General features: G+C 44.6%; 2 protein-coding genes across 3 annotated transcripts; one reads left to right on the forward strand and one right to left on the reverse strand.

Moving 5' to 3' along the window:
* Positions 1–208: 208 nt before the first annotated feature.
* Positions 209–14,412, reverse strand: fntb (farnesyltransferase, CAAX box, beta). Its single transcript, XM_056581085.1, has 12 exons — positions 14,171–14,412; positions 13,477–13,541; positions 12,412–12,484; positions 11,975–12,066; positions 8,585–8,731; positions 7,969–8,052; positions 7,186–7,272; positions 6,701–6,830; positions 4,448–4,580; positions 1,763–1,874; positions 1,350–1,464; positions 209–909 (listed from the first exon to the last, which is right to left on the reverse strand). The coding sequence occupies exons 1-12, from the start codon at positions 14,267–14,269 to the stop codon at positions 757–759; spliced, it is 1,290 nt and encodes a 429-aa protein (XP_056437060.1). The 5' UTR covers positions 14,270–14,412; the 3' UTR covers positions 209–756.
* On the forward strand, positions 13,981–27,727 carry rab15 (RAB15, member RAS oncogene family). Of its 2 annotated transcripts, none has more exons than XM_056581088.1 (7): positions 13,981–13,990; positions 20,913–20,973; positions 21,146–21,206; positions 22,783–22,860; positions 23,585–23,674; positions 24,405–24,470; positions 25,980–27,727. In XM_056581088.1, exons 2-7 carry the CDS (start codon positions 20,927–20,929, stop codon positions 26,139–26,141), a joined length of 504 nt encoding a protein of 167 aa, XP_056437063.1. In that variant the 5' UTR covers positions 13,981–13,990; positions 20,913–20,926; the 3' UTR covers positions 26,142–27,727. The 2 variants fall into 2 exon arrangements, with proteins under 2 accessions (XP_056437063.1, XP_056437062.1); XM_056581087.1 differs by lacking the exon at positions 13,981–13,990 and adding an exon at positions 14,671–15,207.

Below are 27,727 nucleotides of genomic sequence, written 5' to 3' on the forward strand. Positions count from 1 at the left end.
CCATGCAACAAGCAAACTCCGAATTTGACTGTCTTTCGCTGTGCACTACGAACAACTTTACTCCACCTGCAATAGCCTCTAGGCATATATATGGTTATAGCTTATCGATGCTTTCTAAATTAAGACCATTGTAGTCTATAATTGTATAATATCTAACACCCGCACACAGACATCCCTCCAACGGAAGTGGAGCCCCTCGAAGCGTTCATGAAGAGGTGTGTGTCACTCATTCCCCCCGAGGTCAGGAAGACTTCACAGGAAGAACATTCTCACCTCATTAGGGTTTTGCATGGGGATTTTATTTTTAGAATAGCCGTGATGCAGTGTCCAGCAGAATCTCCATGTCACAGTTCACTACATTAGCTATTATTAATTACTGAGCATACATGTCACACCTCATGCCTAATCACGTCCAAAGCGCTGTCGTCCGTGAACTTAGTTACGTGCCATCACAAGACCCTTCGTACAGCCTCACTTTCACCCGTCTAGACCGCGTGACGTTCAGAAAACAAAGCAACTGGGCTAGCAGAAACTCAGTGAAACGCAAACACGTCCCACCAAACCCATCTTTTATTCCAGCCAGTCCTAACCCCCCAGCCCCCCACTAAAATCCCCAGCCCCATATGTCCGTTGCGGCACCACAGTCTGCCTTCGTGGTGCTAAGGTCTGTCCACATCTACTGGGAGACCGCCTGCAGGGTGAGGACAGGTGGCGCTTGCCTCCACCGTTGACGCCTGCTCGAGGCTCCGTGCGGCCCTACGACAGCTCCCCGTCGGCAGCGGGGGCCGGTTGTTGGTGGCTGCTGGAGGAGGGGGCGGAGCTCTGGCCAGACACGGGCAGCCGGTGGAAGTGCTGCAGAGCCGCGGCCACCTTCTCTGGGCAGATGTTGTACACTGGGTGGGTCGGCGCCTTGGAACCCAGGATGAGTTGAGGAAAAAAACGTTAGCAACGTCATTAGTTAGGTTTGAAATGGGTTCACATTAGTAAAAGTTAATGGGTGCAATGTGGGCTCGTCTCATTCGTTTTTCAGCCCTAAATAACAGCCATATTAATTCCTATATTCACATCAAATGAAGCTAAAGAGTATTACAGGCATCGATGCAAAGCAGAGCCACTGGTCGCTAGAAAACTGGTGTCATGATATGTTTACACTACAGAGTTGACTCATCATTTCTCAACCAGATATATTTGGTTGTTTGCCCGTCTCACATTTCTTCGATGCCACAATGTCGCCAACAGCAACGTCAACACTCTCATTCATATTTCTACTGAATTATTCTGCGGTTATGTCCGCAGAATAATGTCAATGTTCACGACCAGCCACAACCCAGAGCTCCACGGTGCCTCACCAGTCGGTTCTCCTCCTTTCCCAGGATGAACTCGCGGTGGAGGTCCACGTTGCCAAAGTGCTGTGCTACGGAGAGGCCACTCAAACAGTAACAGGTGTGGTAGAAATCTCTGGACCTGGAGGGAGCGAGACATTTATTGAGTATACAACAAGCCTCTGGGGACACGTCGGGGACTAAGGCTCATAGCAAGACAATAAGAGCAAAGCCTTCAAAACCTTAGCAAACGCTCAGTCTTTCACTTATTATTTCATCGAGCGCTTTTGAATCCATCAATTCCATGGTAATTCCCTCCCAACGGGGAGAAGAGCAGAACATTGGGGAGAGATAAAGCAGCATGGTCGCAAAACAAATCATCCCCAGTCCTTGGGTTTCTGTGTGTGTGTGGTGGGGTCCAGATGGCGGCGGGTACTGACTTGCCAGGTTTGTCCAGGAGCCCTCCGGCCGGGTTCTGGCAGCACAGGAGGATGTACTCCTGCAGGGCCTGCTGCTCGAACATCCACCTCTGCAGACTCAGCTCAGACTCACCTGCACACAGAGGGGGCGGGGGGCAAGATCAACCCCAGACTCATGACCAATGGCTCGGCTGGCGTCACTTAAATACACACCACAATAAAACCTTCTCATGCAAATCTGAATTGATTTTCTCATCTCAGGTTAAAGTGTTTCTACTTACTTCAATGAACCCATATTTTTTCTGCCCAATTTATTTATTTTTTATTCCATAGCTTCAGGTTCCTCTTGGTGTTAATACCCCTAGGAAATCCAAGTAATTACTTGAAAGATGCCAATTTAATGGTTGATTTGCCCGGCGCAACATCCAGCTATACTATGGTCAACCCTGATTCATAGAGATGCCTTTGAATTGGGGCGTTGGACTCCCTGTGGTGCAGATTGGAGGAGCCATCCTAGACTTCGTCTCTCACAGCTTTAATAATCAGTCGGTATCAGTTTATGCGCCAATTAAAATGTCTTTCTGCCTCCACTTTAGCCCCTTTTAATTAAGACATCTCTTGTTTCCTCCCTACTTTCTCTCATTTACACAGCAGAGGTATTAAATGCTTACGAGATTTGCATTTCATAACGTTAGAGTTATCCACAAAATATCACCTGCATCTCATCTTTTTCGTTCTTTCCAAGTCAGACATTTAGTGAACAGCCCTGGGAAGATTGCATTGGGTTAAATCCCTGTCATAAATCCTTAATCTCAAGGATCTATAATTAACTATTTTCTCTCAGTGATGACTGCTATAAAAAATATTAAACCAACAATGGAGCTTGAGTCGGAGTGGACTTTGCTGAGGAGTGGCGGGACATGGCAGTAGAAAGAATGCCTACAAGCCCAGTCTGTGCCGGACTTGGGCCAATACAATCTGTAGCGCTGTGCAGCGTTCACTAATCCAAGGATGAGCCGTCTGAAACGTTCCCTAACAAGGATGACGAGTGCGACCAATGTCAAACCTTCTTTCGATGTCCGGTCACGTACAGCTCCTGGAAGGGTAACCTCACTATTAGCTCCGACATACTTCCAATACATTTTCTTGCTTGGCCACAGTCGGCTGTATGTGGAGCTTTTACTGAAGGGGCGTCATTCAATGTCAGATTTTTTCATCTTTATTAGCAAGCCGTCGCCTCTTACTATGCTGGAAGTCGCTTAAGGGCCCACTTATGTCCCTCTGGTTGACAGATGTCATGTCCTTTCTGAGGCAAGTCAAGTATACTCATGAGGGGAAACTCTTGCAAATGTGGCAGTACTTTATGTCAACTAATTATCAGTATCGCCATCTGACTCAAAGTATGTATGCTTAGAGCTGGAATTATGTAGTGGATGTAAATGGACTGCTCTCAGCAGAACGATGCCCTGCTTTTCAATGAGGATCTCAGACTCGCACTCATATCCCCCATGACCTTTAATTCTGGTCACTTGGATAATGCTTTGGCTTTACTGGTGCAAACCAGTTTTCTTTGTTGTCCTAGTTTGACCTAGTTGGCGCCGTCTCATGAGACCATTGTCCTGGTCCTGGTCTCCGATGGTGTACCTCTAGGAAGCCGCTCACGGGCAGCCTGACGCAGGGAGGTATCAACTCTGACTAAATCTGGGTTTCATCACAACAGAGATTTGGGTCTGATGAAACCAAACGCATGTCGCCACAGTCCTTGAGAAACCCATCTCAACAGGTTTTTGGTTTGAGGCCAGACACCTCCCTGGCCGCCCTACATCGGTACACAACAACCAAGAGTTGTGTAAAGCTTGCCGTATGGTTGCCAAATATAGATATAGGCCACGTACATGTGTTTGCGGACTGTTGCATCACCACTGTGTCTTAGTTCCCTACAGGTAAAGATCCGCAGTTGGCCTTCAATGTAGGAGCGAAGGCTTGATCTTTACTTACTTTTTGGTGTTTGCACGGTTTTCAAAGAAAAAACATTCCCTTTCATACCCTGTCATGGGTGTGATTGAGCTCCTGCCCGTATCTTTTAATCTGCATTTGTTGCCCCACAAGGAATTTTTCTATCCAGCAAAAATCAACAGAAAAACATGTTTGCGCGTGAAACCCTCTGAGACACTCCACGAGATTAAAGAGCTCCGTTAATAAATGAGAGACTAGGACGCAAGACTTGGAAGTGATCTCCTGCGTGCGTGTGTATCTGCATGTGTGTGTGTATCTGCACGTGTGTATCTGCGCTTGTGTGTGCTTATCTCCGCGTTTCTGTGTGTATTTGCGTGCTTGTGTGTGTGTATCTGTGCGTGCGTGTGTGTGTATCTGTGCGCGCGTGCGTGTGGTTGGCGTGCATGCGTGTGTGCGTGTGGTTGGCGTGCGTGCGTGTGGTTGGCGTGCGTGCGTGTGTGCGTGTGGTTGGCGTGCGTGCGTGTGGTTGGCGTGTGCGTGTGGTTGGCGTGCGTGCGTGTGGTTGGCGTGCGTGCGTGCGTGTGGTTGGCGTGCGTGCGTGTGGTTGGCGTGTGTGCGTGTGGTTGGCGTGCGTGCGTGTGGTTGGCGTGCGTGCGTGTGGTTGGCGTGCGTGCGTGTGGTTGGCGTGCGTGCGTGTGGTTGGCGTGTGTGCGTGTGTGTGTGTCCCAGTGTGTGGGGGGCAGCCCCTACCGTCCCTGAAGAAGGCCCGGTGCAGCAGGGGCAGGAGCCCTGCCTGCCAGAAGGAGTAGCAGCCGTCCACCAGCTTGTTACAGCGGCCCTGGAAGCCTCCCTCGTAGCGCATCTGTCTGCTGACCGTCCAACGCTGCAGGGGAACAACGGCGCACAACACCCTCAGAGACATCCCCCTTAGAGGAGAACCACACCCCATGAGACGCCTCCCCCTCTGGGTTAAACACGTGCTACTGCACGCAGAACTTCTTATTGACGCATGTGGACACTGGTCACCTGCTGATGAAGTGGTTTGTTATCTAGGTTCATGGATTTGAAAGAAAAGTTGGCTTTCCTTTGAAGATCAACTTGCTGTTGGCATCACCGGTTATGTGGGGAAAATATAAATAAAGAAATATATATATTTTTATTTTACTGAAATACAGCTAGCCTTGTTTTTGGACTAACTGGGACATGGCTGATAGGAATAAAGGAGCCAGAGGGGACGGTCAGAACAATCGCATAGTCGAGAGCGTCAAGTCTGAAGACCACTTGTGTAGTTTCATCTACGTCAGGGCACACAGTGTCGGCATGGCAGACAAGAAGATCAGAGGTATGCCCGAGGACGGTGAATTAGGGCCGGCTGAATAATTTTTTGTTGCTATGGAAACCACTAATTGGCTCCCATTCCACTCCGCATGGCATAGATTGGTTGAGCATGAAATATGATTTTAAACCAGCTGGGCTCCAGTCTAATGCTAGGCAGAAATTATAATATTTTAGATGATTAAATGCCCAATAGCCGGCATCGTGGACTACAGAGAATAAAAACCTACAACTATTTATTATTTTAAGTTATGTTACGCAAAATACATTTTAGAAACAATGTGACAACTAAGAAACCCTGTTTAGAGATACTCTTTCAAAACCCAGTTAAGACCTATACTTGAAAGATTTTTGTTTGTGTATCAAATGTTGATGAAAGTATGATGTTGGCAACCTTGAAATGGTGACCATCATGATTAATCAAGTCAAAATCTCGGCGAGATCCTAGAAGAGATGGTGATGACGTGATACAGGAGTCAGAATCAAAGCCGACTGGGCATATCTCTTTGCAACGGCAGTGTAGTTGTATATAATAAATGAGAATGCAAATTAAAAAATAAAATGTGATTGTGATTGTCTTGCTCTGATTCTTCCACATCATTCTTTCATTGGTTGCTCCATGTCCTTAGTGGGGGAGTCAAACAGAACGCTGTGTTCATCAGGGCTGCGGCGTGCTCAGAGCCTGACTCACTGGGCCTGCAGCGGGAGCCATCTGCTGTGTGATGTCAATGCACGTGTGACGGTGTGTTTTGACACATCGCAACACCTGCTCTACGTCTGACGGCAGCCCGGCTCTTCAGCGGGCGCCAGAGAAGGTAGCCATGGGTCCACTGTCAGGACACGCACCCCTCACTGACGTCAGCCCCGCCCGGGGCTGAAACAGACCTGATTAGAGTGCGGACACCTTCGGCAGACATGCACAGAGGGTCTACGTGTATGAAGGTTGATTACAGATGCTGGGAACAAAGAGGTTCATCCACTTTGAATCTGAAGAGGTGAAGATGTTTAGAAGGATTATTCCTCACACGATGGAAGATGGACTCCATTATTTTTTCTCAGAAGTGGTCAGTCTAATAAATCGTTAATGCTGTCGCTCAAGCTGTCACTCAAGCTCCCTCGTTTTGAAATGTTCCCTTGGTCAATGCATCAGGAAGCCTTAAAAGACGCTAGGTGTGTTTCAGTCTTGTGTCCTGTTATAGGGTCTACTGTGGGGCGCGGGTTATTTTTGTGATGGTATCACCTTTGCAGGGTTCTTGCCTTGGCTTCAGCCCTGAACCATCTGTTAAAAAGCACCACAGAGAAGCAGCATTCTCGCTACCGTAATATCACACAATACTCCACGTTAGAACAGGATATTAGAGGAGGATCTGAACCCCCACCCCTCTTCTCCAAACGGCGTTATCAATATCATCTGATGTTGAGGAAATCAACGTCAGATAAGGCCACATGGAGCTTTAGCCAAGTTTCTATCTGGAATGGGAACGAGGTTCGCTTCCCCAGTAGGTGCTGGGTAAACAGAGTCAACGCGTTATTCGTGTTGTACGCGTGAAAGGTATAACGTCGAAATAAACACAGGTGCAATTCATTTTTGGATTGCGATCCAACCCAAATGAAACAGGGTCATATTGGTGCGTGTTCAGGGAGTGGTAGAGCCAGGTCAGGGCTCACCAGCAGGCCTTTCAGATCCAGCATATGCTCCTTGCCCAGGATGACCATGGCCGCTGTGCCACAGAAGGTGTAGCCGCCGTGGGCCTCCAGGCCAGGAACACCCCCGAGACCGCCCTCCCAATTCTGACACCTGCGGAGGAAACGGTGTTAAAGCTCAGTGCTGAAACAGTTAGTCGGCAGGGGCCGGAGAAGGGGGGCGTATTTGGGAAAGATTATGATTTGTGATTACGACCTTCACAGCAAAAAAAACAACATAAAATAGGAATGGATTTGAAAGACTAATATATTTCCCATGTTTATTGGTGCTGAGGGAGTCAAGAGCAGAAATACCCACTAACATTAAGAACAAACACCAACGGTAAAAACAAGTCCAAAGAAAGAGTGATGGGACTGTAGGGGGACAACAGAGCAGATAAGGCTGGGGCAGAGATACGGCCCGGGGGAGGGAAATAAATAAATAAACTGAAAGGAGAGGCGTGTCTCACCGTAGGATCCAGCCCGGGGTGTCCTCAAAGAGTTTGGGCGTGAGGATGTTGGTGAGCGAGGCCACGGAGGCTGCGCAGTACGCACTCCTGTGGAGTACAGAGGGACCAGCGTCAGGAGACCTACCCCCCGAGGGCAACAAGCACACCAATACACTAGGTAGAACTGGTCTAATATGCTTAACGGGTGCCTGAATAGGTTGTTTCTGTTTGTCAACAGAACCACAGCATCCATTTCATACCTTTTCTTTTGTACGCTTTTTGTTATGACATATCTTTTTCAGAATTCACTGTAAATAACAAATGAAGTATCAAATTGTACATAATAATAAAAAGGTATAATTTCTCATGAAATGTACTGCCTGCCAAAACCTTATGCAAACAAGAAGTGTGCATGTGTATATATACACATACATTAGCCACATAATGTAAGTACAGTATTTATTTATTTTTTCCACAATGTCTTGTTTTTTTTTTAAATATGTATGATGACTATATGCTCTGTAAGGTGACCTTGGGTGTTTTGAAAGGCGCCTCTAAATTAAATGTATTATTATTATTATTATTACATAATGTAAGTACATACATTTTTTTTTACTAAATCTTATGAATGAAATGTATTGATTGAGTTTGTGCTGATGACTGAGAAAGAGGAGTCTAATCTGAAAGCCAAGGGAAAGGATGCAGGAGAGAGCGAGAGAAGAGAGAGAGAGCGAGAGAGAGAGAGAGAGAGGCATCCCTGGGGGGGGGGGGGGGGGGGGGGAAACCATGGCGATAGGCCTTCACCTGACATCCACCTCGCCGCCGACGTGCATCACAAAGGAGCCATCTGGCTGCTTGACGGAGCGCAGGAAGTCCAGCAGCCTCTCCCTGGAACACAGGGCAGTGGGAGACACGTGTCATAAGAATACAGGACATTGGTATTCAAATCCCCAGGCACAGGTTGTTTATATTGCCTATTTATCACCCCCATTCCCAATGGAACCAGGACTTCATATTTCCATTGAATGGGCTATATCCCAGCCTTTGAGGCACTGTAATAGTGCCATAAAGTTTTACGCCCATGCGTATGTTATTTATATTTGCTGGTCGATTTGCCCATTTTCTAGGTGTATTTTTCGGTTTATATGTGTACTTGCACTTTATATCATCTCTTTTTGGAGTTTACTTTTTCTATCACGAGCAGAGCAATTGCCTGAGCAAACAAACAAACATCTTTCCGGATTAACAAAGTGCTCTGAAGGGGATAAACAACAGACACCACTGTGTGTGTCTACCACTCACACAGCGATCGCCCTGTGTGGTGGTGCAGACGGTCACCACCCCAGCCCCTCACCTTAGGCTCTCCGTTCTGGATGTTAGCCCGGACAACAACACAAGGTGCGGGTGCGGCGACCCCTACCGGTCTATGATGCCGTAGGCCTCCTCCGTCCCGATGATGCACAGGGCGTTGACGGCGGCGTAGGTGGGGGCCAGGTGCGCGTGCTGTCTGGGGCCCCCCGCGAAACCCCCGGTTGGGCTCTGGCAGTGGGCCAGGAACTGACACACACTAGACAGGGGGCGGTGGGGGATAACGGGAGACTGTGTTACTAGGAGTGGTGTGAAATCAAATGCTTACATCAATATGCTGATTGGATGACATGTATCGCATTACCATGTAATGGACATTGCCGATATTCCCAATAGGTTGTTGGCAGATAAGGTCACACCACTGGAGTGGACATGGAGTGCAGGAAGTGTTCACTAGATGTAAATACACTGCATGTAAGTTAAGATAAAAACTATGTTTCTTAGCGGTTGATGGTGTGTTTAACCCTAATGGTTTAATGATACGATGCTATCTAGCAAGGTGAGCAGCAAAGGTTTTTGTTCACCGTTACAACCCCTCCTTAGCATAGGGTTGGTAAGCATTTTTACTTGAAAGCTTAAAGGCATACATACACTCACCCTGGAGAACACTAGCTGTGCTTTGGTTCATTTGTTCCCCATCCAGGAACCGAGCCACACATGAAAAGGAGATGTGCCTCCAGGCTTTTGAAGGCCTTCGTTTGATCTCAGGTGTAGCACGAGTTCTGCATTACGAGGTTCAAGACTTTGTATTTTATTTTTTTAGCATTTGGTTTACAGTAACAGACTAATGCTGCCCGGCATTCTCCATTTCACTTCCTGCCCTCCCTCTGAAGTTTGCGCGACATGTGTGTCACATGACTGCCAACAACCTATTTATTTATTAGGTTGTTGTATTTATTTAATTGAGTTTTTGTTTTGCCATTGAAACGTTCATTACAGTAAGGTGGATCAGTTTCTTGACGCCATTGGACGTAAAGAAGGATAGTCTACTACAAGAGTGACCAAGTGGGAAAACATTTCCCACTTTATGCAGAGAATGCAATATCAGCTCATAATAGGTGACACATCTTAACAAATACACTACGGCGCAGATAATGAGAGCAGTTCAACTTTCCTCTCGCTCATTAACAAAAACGCCATGGTATCTGATAATTGGACAACAGCAGCAGCTCTCAGAGGGGCAGTGGACGCTGTATCAACAGCTGAATGCACGATGTGTCAAGGTCATGCATTCTCATCAAGTCTTTGCTTCCGCCAGGCTCACAGACACTTTTTGCAACTTCCTCTGAGACATCAAACACGCACTTGTGCACACACACACACACACACACACACACACACATAACAAACAAAAAACGTACAAACTCCAAGCCACACACACATAGGAACTTGTGTGCATCCACAGTAGCAGAGATCAGATCAGAAGGGCTCCAGTCTGCAGGAGCTGACAGAGCATGAGGCCAGGGGCTTGGCTGCCGCCACAGTGGGCAGCCTGGACTTGTGTGTCCAGACGCCTGGCGCAGGCCAGTGGGAGAGCGCCAGCACGCACCATCTGAACCACACTTTACTCCCTCTAGTGCAGCCTTGGTGCTCTTAAAAACAAATCAATAAAAACCAACCAACTCAAGCCCCCCCCCCCCTCCCTCCTTCTCAACGGGGATGAACACTCACAGATCACAGAGGACCCTGTCGACATGTCATGTTATTTCGCTATGTGTGTGTGTGTGCGTGTGCGAGTGTGTGTATGTGCACATGCACACATGCCTGTGTACTAGGCCTGCATGATTCAGTGAAAAATATGAATCAGGATTTTTCAGCTTAGAATTGATCTCTGCCACAATTTTTTTTCTCACAAAATATATTTTTTGTTGCACACAAGAATCATGACAAAAAGTAATTAAAAACTTAAATCCACACAGGATGCGAATCGAGATCGGGATTTTTTAAAGATTTATCGTGCAGGCCTACTGTGTACTAAAGGGACGTGCGCTGGCCAGCCGGTGGGTTGGCATGACTCTCTCTAGGGGTAGTAGTGACCGGGAGCGGCTGGGAGAGGCCGGGAGAGGCCGGGAACGGCTGCCCGTGGGTTGGTACCCTGGCAGCACACCGCCTCAGCCTCAGCTCTCCCAGGGAGCGGGAGGCTCATTAAGGGCTGAACATGCCTCTTTGGCCGCAACACATAGAAACGCCCTCGCCTCGCTTTCTGTCCCCCCTGGGTAACACAGAACCGTAGAGGCTTTTAAAAGAAGAGGACTCCACACCTCCAGCTTGGCAAAACACGTGTGTGTGTGTGTGTGTGTGTGTGTGTGTGTGTGTGTGTGTGTGTGTGTGTGTGTGTGTGTGTGTGTGTGTGTGTGTGTGTGTGTGTGTGTTCGCGCATCAGGTGAGCAAAGGCTGACTGGTTTAGCAAGGTAAACTTGTGCGTGCGTCTTATTACGTGTTAACATGTTTTGCAGAGTTTGCGTTGTCATCATGCACTTAATGATTGGCCAGAACAAATAAGGAGTGAAAGAAAGTGAAGCGCCCCGGATTTGAGCATGTCCACTATCCGACTTTAGATCATTATTTTTAAGTATGGCTGCAGCTAAAGATTATTTAAGAGGCTATAAAATGTCATAAATAATAGGAAATGTCATCACAAGAGTCTAAAGTTATTAGTGTGCTTGCTTTATCTGAAAGGCAGCCAAGAAAAACTCAACCATACTTTTTATGAAGATCCATCATCACACAGACTCCAAATATTTGAATTGAGCTGCAACATTAATTAATTATTTATCAACTGATCGTTGCGACCCCAAATCGAAAGTTTGATTTGAGAGACCCTCCCCCACCAAATCCCACTCCAGCCAGGCTCCGGCTCATACAGCTCTGCCCAGGCCCTGAGGAGATGCGTGGCTTACGACAGCACAATAAGACAAACCGTTCTTTTGTCTGCCATGCAGAGCCCAGGTCTGAACAGCGTCTGGCCCACCGGCTGCCTGGGGCGATAACTACAGTGCCTTTGTTCTGACCCTGAGATCCTAAATGTGGCCTCATCTGAGTCCCCCAACCCCCCTCCATTCTTTTGCAGGAATTACTTTGGATTGAACTTGACTGCAAGGTCATTGGTTTGTGACCCCACAACACCCTCATGACTAGATATGCAATGCTGTTGAGTGGTGGGGTCTTTTTTATAAAAGGTATACCTGATATATGAAGGAAGGTCAATAGGCCACTCAGGGAATAACATAATCTCTAGTCTGCAAAATAGAGTGCATGCAGACACACAGTATTTATAGCTGGTGAGCTATGTCTGTTATAGTCACCTAGACAGCTCACCTACTTGAAGAACGGGACCCATACAGTGGCACTCAATTAATTTACCCCAGGTTACCTTAAGTAACCTTACGTCCTGTGTATGTGCATGTACATGCAAGTCTGTGTGTGTCTGTGAGACACTTACTCTGAAGCCACAGCAGCAGGAATTGGTTCCTCCAGCAGCTCCAGACTGTGAAGAATCCAATAGCAAAGCCATGGTCTGCTGGCATCCAGACACTGTAACACACACACACACACACACACACACACACACACACACACACACACACACACACACACACACACACACACACACACACACACACACACACACACACACACACACACACACTTTAGAAAGGTTTCAGACTAGTGATTCAGAAGAGGACTCATTAGAGTGAATTGTTGTAGACTGAGATGAAGCAGTGATAAAAGAGACAGAAAGGGCTGAGGCTGCGTCCGCGTCTGACACAGAGAGGGAGGGGCCAAGCTCAGAGTGGGAAACAAACAGGGCCGCTCTTTCTAGGCTAATTCATTTCTGTAGGTGTCCCTAGATTTGATGGCGTATCTTTGGTGCCGTACCTCGTAAGCGTCGGAGAGGGTACGTAAACCTTTCTTGAGATACTGGTAGTGCTGTTCCCGTAAAAGCGTTGGCCTGGGGGTTAGGGAGAAGGAGAGAGAGACAGTTTGTGAGTAAGCTCTGTTGGGACATGTGTGTGGAGCTATAGAGACATGAGAAGAACAAACATATATTTGAACACACAAATCAGTGCTACTCAGCGATCTATAGCGAATAATTGGTTTGCAATAAAAAGAAAAAAACGGAATTGGTCGATTGATAGATTGAGGTCTACTCATATGCATGGCCATAATGATACACATATAATAAACTAGAGATTGTTAAACCTAAATGGGGAAATTGCAGCAAATATAGATGCAGAATGCAGGCAATGGGCTACCTAATGAATAGGCAAATGCAGGTAATTTAATTTGAATAAAAGGCCTTGTAAATTGTGTTACACTGGCTAGGTTACAAAAACCGCAACGCTGAAGATTGCTTTGAATTTTCTCTTGGGATCTACTTTGACTATTTTCATACACGTTGGGGAAATGCAAGCCGTTCCCTTTCACTAGCTTCTGCGGAACGACGTGCTCATCATAACCACACCACGGCGGCTCATGGGGATGAGTCATGCAGGGAGCTGACCACTCCTCCATCCCTCCCCTCGGCCCTGATCCTATTAGTCGCCTGCCCTTTCCATGCAGCACAGAGCTACCATCCCTGTAATGAGACCCTACCTATACAATGCCGGGCAAGTCAGTGATCATCCGCAGTGTCATAGCTCTAGCTCTAGCACTTACTCAGACAATCAGTGTGAAGCGGTGGTCATGACAACAGCTAAGTCAACAGCACCATCCATTTCCAATAGTGGAAAAGCAATAATATTATGGGCTGGCCAGTGTAGTTGGTTGATCATTAGAACTGCTATTAACAGATCGGGAACAACCAGGAGATTTGACTGTGACTTTTGACTAGGAGTATGACTATTATGGTCATATTACTATTAAGTTATATCATGTTCTATAATATTAAATAAGTTGTGTGGTTTAATTAAGGCCGATACATTCAGAACAATGAATACTTACTCTGGTACACTGTGTATTTGCTTGTAAACACTTAGGACTTCTTCAATGTTGCGTTCAACTTTTTTCTGGGCGGGGTAATAAAAAAAAGCATCAGCGTCAGCGAACAACATGACGAGCTTGGACAACAAACAGTGACACCACCAACATTTATAAATCACGTCAGTATTTGGCAATGGCACTCTTTCCAGTTGCTAATTAGGAACCTGGTCGTTCACATATCTGTTCTGTAGTTACTTCCATTTCAAATGTACACTTTGATTGTTTTGCTTTGATAAAAGCGTCTGCGGATTGTAATTCATCTCATCGACGGAGGCTCAAAGCTCTTGAAGGCTTTTCGTCAGCATCGAGTGATGCCACCAAAAATGACTAATATCTTGATCTCCAGTGTGCTCAGGAGGCGATTATCCTACGAACCACGCTGGGTTGACCGCTCACGTTCAGAAAAACAATCGTTTGCTTTTCTAAGTAATCCTGTTAACCCCGATTCATACAAGGTTACTTTGGGAAATCGATGGTAAGCTAGCACTTGTTTTATTTTCACACACTTATTTGAGCTAATCCAAAATACCCAGGGGATTACACGTGTTTGACATGTAGGTTACTTCTCACAGCTATCAAGTGGGTGTGATCAATGTGAGCCATGCAGCATACTCTTAAGTCAATGTTATGGCTTATCCTCCCACTCATGCCTCACCTGCTCCTCTGAAGTTACTGTCTCCACTCCGTCGTCTGGGAACAACTCTGCACAATGGTTTTCATTAAAGCAACGCAAAGTCGGTGGCGTGTTTTCCATAATAGATATTAATTAAATTCCGTGGTTTGTGAAATTACAGCGCTTTCGGTTTGTGTTGGTAGTTTTTATTTGATAGCCTTCTCCGTTACTATTCACTTCCGCTCAACATAACAGTGGGCGTGGTCTGCGCGCGCAGGGATGCTTTATCCGCTACGGCAAGCCCGAAAGAACAAACCGCTTTAGGACCACCACAAAGTCACAATCCTAAATGCACAGCAGCAGGGGTGAATATAACCAGGCATAGTATATTCCTTTAACGCAGGCAGTGTTAGCATGTTCAATATTGTTCAAGAGTGTTCAATAATTATTAATTCTAATGATTGAAAATCCCCACATGTCAGGAGAAGATATATACGTCTGTGTGGTAGCTGCATGTGCGCTTGAGTGCGTCGGTGCGTGTGTCCGTCGGTACGTGCGTGCGCGGTGGTACGTGCGTGCGTCTATGCATGTTCGCAATGCGTGGGTGCGTGCTAGCGTCGGTGTGTGTGTGCGTGCGTCATTGCGTGCGTGCGTCGGTACGTGCGTGCGAGAGGGAGGGGCTTGTTATTCCATCTCAATCCCCACCCCGCGGTGTGTGGATGCTGCCGCGAGAAGAGCAGATGCTACTGAGCGGACCGCTGCCACTGCACCCAGCGGAGCCCAAGGTGTGCTAGATAGCTGCAACAGTCCTGTTTTGTTGTCATCCAATACAGTGTAGAAGAGAAGCATAGGCAGTATGTTGGACCATAACGAACAAAGACACAGGCCTGTTCGCAGTTGAGTGGGATACGCGAGGGAAGGGAATGTTCATTCATTTTACATATTTCTTGACACTATGGCTAAACAGTATGATGTGCTCTTCCGACTCCTGCTTCTCGGAGATTCTGGGGTTGGGAAAACATGTTTGTTGTGCAGATTCACGGACAACGAATTTCACCCGTCTCACATTTCCACAATCGGTAAGGCCGTCCGAAGGTGTGATGTTTAAAATTATTATTGTTGTTTGCATGATGTCAATCTCATTCCGAGAATTCTGATGCAATTTCGCACAGCGCTCCCACAATTGTAATAGAAGTGTATGTAGGCTACTTAATTAAACACGCAATAGCATTATTTATCAACTATTAATTCATATGTATCAACCCCTTCAAACGTTGCATGAATGAGGGCTACAACATCAACTGTTATTGTCCCATCAAGAGATCGACATTGATCGTTTTTCCATTAAACACAATGGGGTTAAGCAGCTATGGTGACTTGAGAACAGTGTAAAATTGATTAACCCAAGACATAATTGCCAATGTTTCCAGTCATAGAGTTCGGTTCGCTTCTTAAGTATTCTTTAGGCCTACAGTTTATGATCCAGTTAATTGTAGGACCAATTAAGGGAGTATTCAGTCAAGGAATAGTACTTAATGGCCCGAAAAATCCTCACTTTAGGTCCTTAATTAACACAAATAATTAAAAGTGGGAGTCTCCACTTTAATGATGGCCATGGCTGTCTTGTGTTTGCATTCCTGTTAGTGAGGATTCCATCATCAAGCAGTAATTGGGCAAATTAAAGCTCTTGTGATGACATTGACGAGGGAAATAGACAATTATTTTTAATAACCCTAGTCTCTAATCTAATGAATTGAGGCCACCCAATAAAGTCCAGCTGCATCGGCTACACCCTCCACTCAAGAGATATAAAGCAAGTGGAATACAAGCAAATGTCTATAGCAAACCATTTTCTATTCCCAGTCATGCATTAGTTATCTGAGAGGGCGCCCGTCAGATATGTGACCGCACTAATATTAAAACATCCCAAAAACCATAGTCAATAGCGGATGACCACAAATCAGATTATAGCATAGAGATCTAAATACTTCTGATAACAGGCCATCCACAATATATCTTTGACCGAATGGTCAAGACCACAACAGAGGACAACATTCAAAGGGGGCCACACTTGAGTGTCTCATGGGAAAGGCTTTTGATGTGCCCAATAACACAATGTATAGGACAGTGATGCATTTTGGATCCTGCCATTTCTTTACTTGAAATGTATGACAGTAGACCATAGAACTTGGATGATTAGTTAACAGTTGTCTGCTATATGAACTCAGAGACCACAAGATATTGGGTTTCACATTTTTCTATTAGCCTTGCCCCTTTCCATGCATAATTTATATGGGGGAGGATGTGTTAAGTACACTATGCATTCTGATATTGTGTATATACTGCTGTAGCCTAGCCTAGTTCCCATCTCATGGTTATTTGCTGATGTCTGTGGATGGCAGAGGAATTACAGGTTAATTAAGAGCATACACATACATGTAGGTGCAGTGTACGTATGCATGTATGTATACACTATAGAAGAAGCCTGTCGTTTGAGTGGTACTAAAATGGTTTTAATTGTTGTATTGCGGCGCCATTGAGGGGAAATTTTACATATACAGCGAGTTGTCTTGTTAGGAATGAAGAACGTTTTGGCTTTCAAAATGGAGTCTACTAATCTTGATTTGAAAATCAACTTTCAGTCAATTATCTTCCATGTTTTCATCTATTCATTTATTTTGAAATTTCAGCACTGTATGCCATATCCAATATCGACGGTTTCATTGTCAATATACCACAAAAAAGTGATTTAATCGTATAAATAAATGACTGATAATCATTAATCATCGTAATATTAGACATAGGAATAGCGTCATAGTATCCATAAGACAGTAATAAATGACATTGAGTGACTCTCCCTGTGTCCTGAAAGCCATCGTCTTTCTGTATTTCTAAATCAGTGTCTCGCAGACCTAGAACACAGAGCTCTACCACTGGAGTGAATAATGATCTACCTGCACACGCCTCATTAAGACCCCATGCTATTTAAAGCCATGGACCTATTGCGCTCCGCAGGGGACAATGGAAGAATTATGCTCATGTAATGTAAAAGCCTTTCAACCTATACTCCTGCCAGACTGCCGGTTAAAAATCAATTGACCCATTTCACAGGGGCGTCATTGTAGGGCAAACACAGGTGTTGCTCATTACACTAATTATGGGGCTGCTGCTTTATGAGCAGGACAAACGGTCAATGTGTGTTATCTTGACTGGTTAAATTCCACAACCTGCTCCCTGGTACACAAAAAGAGCAGACCCGTAGTACGTGTTCTGAGTGACACCTGTGTTTATCCGATAGGATGCCTCTGTGAAAGGGGAATAGCTCTAAGTACTCTATGCCATAGAGAAGGTTCTTGTCTCCTTGTACTGGATGTTCCTCATCTCAGCTGGAGGCGTCAGAAGGCCGGGCCCTTTGTGCAGGAGCAAGGCATCTTAACTGGGATGTTTCTGTCAGAATGAACAAACTCGCACTACAGGGCACAATGTCCATAAGCCCTGGTGGGTGTCCTTTTATTACGAGTATTAATTCAGGACCAAAATGGTCTCACAGCGAGGGAGAGATTAGAAGCATCCAGAGTTCCTGACAGTATGACCCCACACACCCCCACCACAATGAATCAATTTGGGGTATTTCTGTAAGTTCACCCTTCCAGCCAGAGTGTCATAATTCATCAGCTGACATTGAAAGTCCACCATGGTGGCTCATCTTAACAGGGTTGCAAAAAGCGGAAGCAGGTTATTCACTAAACTATATCATACTACCTATAACTACAGCCTTGACTGTAATACAGAGCCCAAAAGATTGACACATAATCTTTTCAGCATTTCTACCAATGATGTCAAATCAGGCCGACATTGGATAGCAACATTGCTATCAGTGACTTGTGACAAATGTCACAGTGACAGAATAAGTACCACTTAACACAATGACCAGTAGGTAATAGTATGTATTGGACTAAAATCAATTCCTGCTCTGCTTCTGTCATTCATATCACATCCAACAACTTAAAGCTAAGCCTTTGTTTTAGATATTTTAAATCGTAGAGAGGAGTGTAGATCTGTTTGACGGGAACTTCCTGGCAGGGCAAACACTGTTATGCTCTTAAAACACATGCCTCAACACTAGTATCTAATATATAGTAGCCCAAACCAGTGGTTGATTACCTACACGGCTGCACTAATGAATGGAACCCAATAGACAAATTACAAGCTAGGATGCCAGATGCGATGAAGATGAGTCACCCTTATGACGTATAGGAGGAAGACGCAGGAGATGTGATGTATTTCAGTCTGTTGTGTCTGCAGTAGTTTATGGATTTAGCATTCCTTATGTTTCCTATTGTCCAGCAAAGGACTCCAGAGGTGCATTCCTGCACAAGCTACCTTGCTCAGAGCCCTTGCAGATGACCTCTGGCTGTTTGGCAGTTGGAGGTCATTTAGGAGTAGAGATTATTGAGTAGCACCTGCTGCTTGAGTGTTTAATATCTTGGCCTTCACCCCTGGGGCTCCATTATCACGACCGATCTAGGATTACAGCCGTCAGACCAACGATGAAAGATTGTACACAATCTTCCTCCATCCCCCAAAAGGACGGATACAAAACTGTAAGCATCCTTGAGCAAGATGCCCCATCCGTTCCTATAATTGACCCAATGAATGTATCTGAAGCTGTTGTGTCCATAAACTAGGCTAAAATTGTGTAAATGTTTGCATACAAAACGATATATAGGATTATTAGTATTTTTTAGTTTTCCCAGACTATAGTGACATCGATTGCATCCGTCCCCTCATCATAGACTTCGTGGCACTATGGCTCTGCTATTACCCACCCGAGGGACATGAAACATGCCAGCACCTAATCTGCGTCACCCAGCTGTCACAGTAAATGAACGAGTTCCGTTTGGGGCGTGTGTTTCCCATTAGTGTCTACATGGTGCCCTGCCTCGTGCCCATTGTGAAGCACTGCCTTTTCTTTCTTGATGGGGTATTGTACTCACCTCCTATCAGAGGAACGACAGAGCAGTAGAGAACGTTAACCTTCAATAATTTACTGCAGCCTGCAAAATATAGTTTTTGGGTTAGTTGTAGGCTGTGTATAACTTGATGCTGAAATACTTTTGTGTACTAGAAATAACCACGCCCATCCTCCTCACATTGGCCAACGCGTTGCGAACCACATTTGCCGAACCACATTTGCGGATTGGACTGTGATAGCTTCTTCTAGAAGATTCTATGTTCTGATAGATTCTGTTTTAAGTTCTTAAGTAGGCCGCTCATTTAGAAGTGAGCTGCATGGCAGATGTTTGATCGTATCTATAAATAGCAATGGTTAAAAATGTGCAACAGATACTAATTATATGTGATTTTCTTATCTTATATCACTCGTTATGAGTTTCTCTCCATCAGTTAAGTGACAGTGTCTCTCTAACCACAGCAAGTCCTGGCCAAGCTTATTGGGGCACAGCCGTTGGGCACTGTTGAGTTCTCGTAAACATGCTTTAGTAAACGCCCATGGCCTTGTCCTAGTAGTTTCATTGTGTTGCGAGGCTTTCGGAATAAAGACTGAGCAGGAAGCTAGCAAATTAGAAATAAAAAGCACATCAGCTTTTTAGCCCGTTTTTGAAATGACACAATGGTGACTGTGCTTTTTAGATGGGGAACGGAGATTGAATTGACGGGCTGCTTGGTTATTGGACTTAGATTAGGAAGTCTTTAACTGCTCTATTTTTTCTATTCAGGGGGAAGTTGAGCACTCAAAATGGACAAGAAAACCAAATATGGGAAAGCCGCTAATAGTTACCTCTTCCTTTGTTTTTTTTGTCTTTCTTTACTGAAAGTCCCCTTATTTAAACAAAGGGATGTAAGCGTCAAAGAAAAATCCCACTGTTAAGATACTGAAAACAAGAGGAGATTTGGTTATATCCTATTTGTGGAGCAACCTGTTTAGTTCACCTGCTTTAGGCTATGGTCTATGTATTTATTAAAATGTATCCAACAATGAAATCCAAGATCAACATATGGTACTACATTTTCTTCTAACAATTATTATAATTATATTAGTTTGTACACATTTTATTTAATAGTGTAAATTATAAAGAAAGTCAGTTCTTATAAAGCGTTTATAATTAAGTTTAGGTTGACAGAAGATGTGGTTATGTGTATGCAACAGACATAGATTCCATGTTCCCATCAGGCGCTTCCCATCTTGCTGAAACCACCAAGATGGTTGGTCACTGACGCGTGGCAGACCTCCTGCTTGCTGACCTCTTATGCTCTCTACCCACTCTTACTCCTTCCTGATGTTACCCAACCCTCGCAATCATCAGCACACACACACACACACACACACACACACACACACACACACACACACACACACACACACACACACACACACACACACACACACACACACACACACACACACACACACTAGGCTTGTTGCAGCCCCAGCATGCGATCAATACGTGGAAGTGCAGTAAAGCTTGCTGGAGGGTTCTTGCCCCCCCACCCCATCCACAGCATTAGGCCTGTGGAGCGTAAATGATATACTGATGTAAAGATACAATGCATTAATGCCCTCCTTTCATGTTACTAAGCCACTGCTTGACTTGGAGGAGACTCAAAGCTCGGGTAAATTGATTCCCCCCCTTCCCTCCTGATTTGTCAGAAAGGGATACTGCATGGCACCACGTTTAGGACGCTCCAAGAGCATAACAAAAACAAGGGACAAGGGCCTGCAGAAAGGGTCGGAAAAATGTTTTTTAACTTCCATCTCTTGCAGGAGTCGACTTCAAGATGAAGACACTCATGATAGATGGCGTCAAAGTGCGAATACAGATATGGTAAGGAGGCAACAAACACCATCCATGATGATTCATTCTATCGATATGTTTGATTATATGAATATATATATGTGTATACATATTTATATATTGGTCTACATTGGATGGATATGATTTCTGTTGTATTAACCTAAATTAAACTGTCTGTTTGTGTGTGGGTTTCTTCGTCCAGGGACACTGCAGGTCAGGAGCGATACCAGACCATCACAAAGCAGTACTACAGACGAGCGCAGGTAACCCCACCTGACAATACCTGGTTTGTATTTCTGGCACCGGTACCGTCGTCCACCAGAGGTGGCCCTGCTGGGGCAGTATGAAGAGCTCATGTTGCATTAACAAACTGTGACCAAACTTTATTTTAGGATATATTCAAAATATCCCCTTAAATGGCCTATTCTACTTTTAGCAATCTGTGCTCAATGCACAACAGGTGTGCAGCCTCACCAGGCCAGCAGAGTCCGACTCGTTTTGACTTGGCCAGGTGAGGCTGCCTAAACCAGCCCTCATTCCCACCCATTCCCACATACCCCCAACACTCTCTTTGGTTAAATTGTTCCTGTGGATCCCCATGGGAACCATTTACGGTGAATCCAACGACACCCAGTTAGTTACATTCATAAATCTGCCAATGCACCATCTTTCATCAGTCACCATAATGTTACATCACTTTGGCGATCGATAGTTACTTACAGAAATGTATTTACATGAAAATCTTTGTAATAATTATCATTAAAATGTCTCCTAATCTGTACTATTATTTTTTTTGCTCAACATGCAACCATATGTGTAAACACATTATTTTTTTATTAGGGGTCCAAGCCAACAGGTTGGATCCCTATTGTTTTTGTAAGGATTATTATTTCGTACGCCTTAAAAGTGGTACCACAGCCCAAACCGTAAATGGTGCACACGCGCCAATTGCATGACTAGATCCAGAATCGGCACCGCTACTCAGATTACAAAATCCAGACACGCCGGTCCCTAGGTGGCGCTATACAAAGAATAGCGCGTGTTGGGGCTATAACTTCCACACCGGAACCTCCCAGAGTCCAAAAACTTGTACACAAAGATGCACTGGAGTCTGCTGCATCTTTTGGCCTAGGCCACGCCCATTTGCGTCTATGAATATTTTTCGCTAAATCGCGAAAACCGCAAAACTGTTTTTTCGCTACTCCTCCCACATTCTCGGCAATCCGATCACACCAAAGCTTTGCACACGACATCTTCAGACGCACACGCAAAGAAATCCTAGACACTTTTTTGATCCGACCTTCGACGAGCGAAACGGTAGAGTTTTGAATATTGGTTTATGAGCTAAATTAGACGTGGAAAATCAAAAATCCAAAAAAATCCAAAATTAGATATCGGATCGAGTCCAAATTCTACACACATGTTGTTGCTAACCTTAATGACGTTCGATAAAAATTCGGACAATTCCGCCGTTAGGGGGGCGCAAGTAAACGAGGAAATTGTATATCTTCTACAAAATTTTGCCGCGAAAACGCTACACTGACTTCTCGCTACTCCTACCACAGTCAAATCCTTTGTATCCACAGGTTCAGGGTAGCGTTTTGAACACATGTTTCGCGTTGTGCCGGCGAAATTCACATTTCTTGTCGCGTTGTGTCGGCGAAATGCACACTTCTTGGACCCCTGCATAACTGCTTGCAGTTCTAGTTAGAATAATTATTGTTCAAATTTGTTAACAATGATTGCATTTGCTTTGAGTGGAGACATATGTGTATCTATGGTGTCTAAGTTTGGCCTTTTTTTATCATGTGTACCAACCATCTGCATCGTCTCGCACAGGGAATCTTCCTTGTGTACGACATCACCAGTGAGAGGTCCTTCCAGCACATTATGAAGTGGGCCAGTGACGTAGACGAGGTGAGTTCAAATTGCGTTTGAACAATCCTTCCACTGCTAATTCCTGTACTTTTAGTATCTGCCCTCATTCAAATCTGCTAGTAGTAAAAGTAGAAATACTAGTATTTTGGGGCAACATAAAATATACCATAAAATATACAGTAAATCAGGTTGTAGTTCAAATATAAATCATTTTATAGATGGCTCTTGATATTGTAAAATTATGTCTGGGTTAGGTTCAGGGTTTGGGATAGTCTCAGAATCAATACCTCTTTTGAGGAAGACCAGAGTAGTGAAGTGTTCTCTGCTGTCCGAACCACTTACCATCTAACCTCAGCCAGATATATGGGGACCGAGAGCAGACAGGGACCGAGAGCAGACAGCCTGTATTGGGTTTAAACATCCTTTTACTGCCTTTTGTCCTCTGAATGACAAGTTAACTGACAGTTCTCTCTCTCCCCCCCCCCCACACACACACACACACACACACACACACACACACACACACACACACACACACACACACACACCACCACAACCACACACACACACACACACACACACACACACACACACACACAGCTCTTCATCTATCCAGTCTCTCGAGATGAATAGGCGTCCGTAAACCTCCCCCTCCCCCTGCTCCATCTTAATCCAGTGTATCTGTCCTCTGTATTCCCTGACGTTTTCCCATCTATCGTGACACCACATGGACATCTTATTCCTGCCCTCCTCTGCTGTGCAGTACGCCCCTGAGAAGGTGCAGAAGATCCTGGTGGGGAACAAGTCTGATGATGGGGACAAGAGGCAGGTGGCCACCGCACAGGCACACAAGGTGGGCACCGTCCTGCCCCCCCACCCCACGCCCGGCACCACCTCTGCGTGGGGCTTCTAATGTTGGATGTTTTTTGCCCAAAATCAAAGATTTGATAATCTTTTGTTTTTATGACGCTTCTCAAAATCAATTGTGTTTCATGCTATTATGACTTCAGGAACTGGAATGGCTTCCTATGTAAAAGGTAAACGCTGGAAAAAGCGTCATGCAATATGGAATACTTCGGACCCTGCAAATCATTTTTTCTTTTAACTACCATGCTTCAAACAGTCTTCCTTTTCAGTTCCATTATGAAGGAACACTCCTCATAGTAGCTGATTATAGTAATCATTGTCTCAGGGAATCCACACCTCCTTGAACCCTCATACAGTCTCAACGTATGGTTAAAGGCTAGCTTTCACTTTAAGATAATTCCATTTCACAAGCTTTAAATGTATGTGCCCCTGAAACGATGACGTCTGATGACATAATAACATAATGTTTTCAGCCATGCTACTTGGAGCAATCCAATGTAACAGCAGGTTACATTGGAGCCTACTAAACTCACACCTATAAGGACATCAATTGTGCTTCTCATTGGTTTTAATGGCAAAAAATGGGTTTACATTTTCGCATCTGTGGTACCTTTTTCAAAGATTGCACTGTTTATCTATCTGGTCATCATATCAGCACATTTCAAATGTAGGTCTCACCCTCATCCATACAAACATTGCTGTTATTGTCCCCCTAGCTTGCCGAGTCCTACGGAATGGACTTCTTTGAGACAAGTGCCTACAACAACCACAACATCACAGAGGTGAGGGAATAACCATTCACGTTTCCTCAAGTACGCTATACTCTATTGGTGTGTAGGCTCGTGAGGAGGATTCATTCTACAATCTTCATGGCTAATGGCCTTGGTTATTGTTATTGATATTCAATCCAGTGGCAGAGCTAGAACATTTTCAGTGGGGTGGCCAGGGTGAGACCAGAGATCATTTTGGGGTGGCACATGAATCTAAATATGATATAAGGCATTTTGGAATGTAGGGAATATTTAAGGCATGTACACGCTGTGACTCTACATCATAATATTAATTCAAACATTGATGTAATTGTCAAATACACTTTTACTCTATCAATTTCTTGCAGTAACCTATGAGTTCATTTTTTTTTCTGATCAAAAAACATCATCAGAAGAATTGAATTTCTGATTCATTTCAAGTTATGACATAACAATATAAATCAAAGAAGAAGAAACGTGACATAGAATCGTCACATTTCTAAAGGCCTTGTGTGTATAGATTCTAAAAAAGGGCAGGTTGGTCTCAGTTTTTCAGGTCTGTTAAAAAAATAAAACACTTATTCGACCTTCTGATCTAACACTGTAAAAGTAAAAAGTTAAACTGCAGTGCATTTATCAGAAAATAAATTACACAATTGCAAAAACATTCATTTTTTTTACTTTTGAATCCCCGCCTCCAGTGTGCGAAATTCCCGTCAATATTCGGGTCAACATCCCCTGATTGTTGCGTAATACCGATCAATATTTTCTCAATATGTAGTAGGCCTATAACATCAGACCACAACCAACCACAGGGCCTACTTAACCATGCAGTATGCCGAAGCCGGAAAGGACACGCGCACAGTTGCACACACTCATCTTATGCACAACAATCAGTTCTATCGTCACAATTCAGTCACTGCAAAAAAAAATATAGCCTCTTACCTTAAGTTAGAATATACCCAAGAATATACCCATATATTTGAATTCTGAATACTGGACGTGGTGAGCTTAAAAACTTTTAAGTGGCCATTAGTGACAATAAAATATTTCGTTTTTAATTTTTTTGATACAATTTGCGAGCCCCCTCAAATTTTGCTTTTGAGGCTTTCAGGGGCTATCATGAGTAAATCCGGGGGGTCGAGCCCCCCCCCCCGGACCCCCCCCTATTTCGCACACTGCCTGCCTCTAAAATATACAACAGACATTAACTTGGCATAGATTCATCTTACAACAGCCGTATTCTGCGATTATTGTGGTTTGTAGCAAAGCGATTCACAAAATCACCAAAATCCAGGGCTTTTGCTCGACTTGACTCTACACTTACACAAACATCTTCCATGGTAGATTTAAGGTACGTCTTGACCAGTTTGAGTGTGAAAATGCTTCGTTCACACACAGGTAGCTGTACTCACAGGTATGGCAATGGTCCCTTTGCATAACCTGAACAGCTCATGGAATATCTCTTTTGCATGGTTCAATGATCTTTGTGAGTTCCACAATATGTGTGCTTCAACCGGTGTCCGCGTCCTCCGTCCACAGTGCTTCACCAGGCTGGCGGAGCAGGTGCTGGCGGCCAACAAGAAGGACCTGGACCTGCTGCGCATGTCCATCACGGACGAGCTCGACCTCGCCGCCCTGGAGGACGAGGAGGGCATCGGCGGCGGGGCGGCCGTGGACCCCGGCCGGAGCTGCTGGTGCTGAGGCCCTCAGCTCGTCGTTTCGCGGGGGGCCGTTTTGATCATTGAAAATGTATGGAGGATTGAGTATTAATATGGTTTGAATATTTGTGTTTTTGTCCGCCTGTGCGTTTGCTCTACTGCTGGTGGTCGGATACACAGTGAAGGAGGGAAGGCGCTGAAGGCTCCTTTTACTTGTTATTACTTTCATTTCACAGAAAATGCTAGAAAGGACACTTGTGACGCTACAGGTTTGCAGCTCATTCCCCTTTGAAGTCGGGGCCCCGTAGAGGGACACAGGAGTGAACTCAAGACTATTTGGACCGCACAGCAAGGAACTTTATTTTCACACAATGTGCCTAGCGACTGGCGAATAAGAAAGATGTGTCAAGTTGATTTTCTTTGAGTTCTAGGTGTTCCTCTTTTTAAACCCATGTTATATTTTGTGATGGCCGAACTCCATGAAGTTGACATACCCCGTGTAAAAATGCTAATACTGGGCTTTTGGAACCTGTTCATGTGATGGATTTGATACTCAACAGCTTGCTCGTTACCTTTTGTTGATAGTATTTTTCCAATGCGTCCGTGAACTTGATGTTTGCGTTTTTCCAGTAGAGGGAGCCATAGGCATAGTAAAGCTGAGGTAACTGCCAGGGAACCCAAACCATATGAAATGCAGTTATTAAAAAAACAAATTGGTATCAATTTCAAGCAGGAGTCAGGAAAATTCTGATTAAAATATTCACATTTATCTCATTCAGCCTATTCAAATAATTGTATGTAGCTACATATGCGAAATGCATTATGATTGAAACCGAAAAACACCCTCAAGTAGGCTTCTGTAATTAGAGTTGGTTTGAATCATCCCCCCTATGCCTTCTAGACCATGAAGTATTTCCATAATTTGATTATATTTGCTTTCAGTGAATCAGTCATCCAAAATGTTCAAGGAAATTGAACCATGCGAGATTTCTGAGCACAGGGACCAGGAAGTGATTTGCATGCAAACCCGATTCTATGTCACGTTTCTTCTTCTTTGATTTATATTGTTACGTCATAACTTCAGTGAAGTTATAACAACGGGAACTGCCGAAATTCATGTGATGCGCTGTTCCGCCAGTGCTACGGACCTACGGAGTAGAGACCACGGACGTGGAATATTCCCTCAATGATGACTGGACTATACGCTCTGGATACACGTATTTGTGTTGTTTTGATGAACTACTTTGGGATTTATTTTAGACTACTTGAATGGTGTTTGTGGAAATATATGAAGTGTAATCAAATAATCGAATGAATGTCGTTCTTTTGCAAATGGAAATGTTTGAGAGTAAATATTGACTAATACATCTTCTTCTGTTATCAGTGAAAGCAAGTTTTTTAGTTTGTGGTGTAGGGAGATGTGGACATGTTTATCTGTATGTATGAACACAAATAAGAAGTACATTTACACTACACAAAGCATAGAAGGTATGCTGTAGTTTAAGTAACTCCGTTTTCTCTCACAATGGCATCTAAGCAGCATGGTAGCCTATGTGTATTCTAGTCTGGCGTTTAGTCCAGACTTGGACACTACCACCGCACACTACACGTGCACACAACAAACACAAT

Source organism: Gadus chalcogrammus, chromosome 21, assembly GCF_026213295.1.
Source record: "Gadus chalcogrammus isolate NIFS_2021 chromosome 21, NIFS_Gcha_1.0, whole genome shotgun sequence".
NCBI lineage: Eukaryota > Metazoa > Chordata > Actinopteri > Gadiformes > Gadidae > Gadus > Gadus chalcogrammus.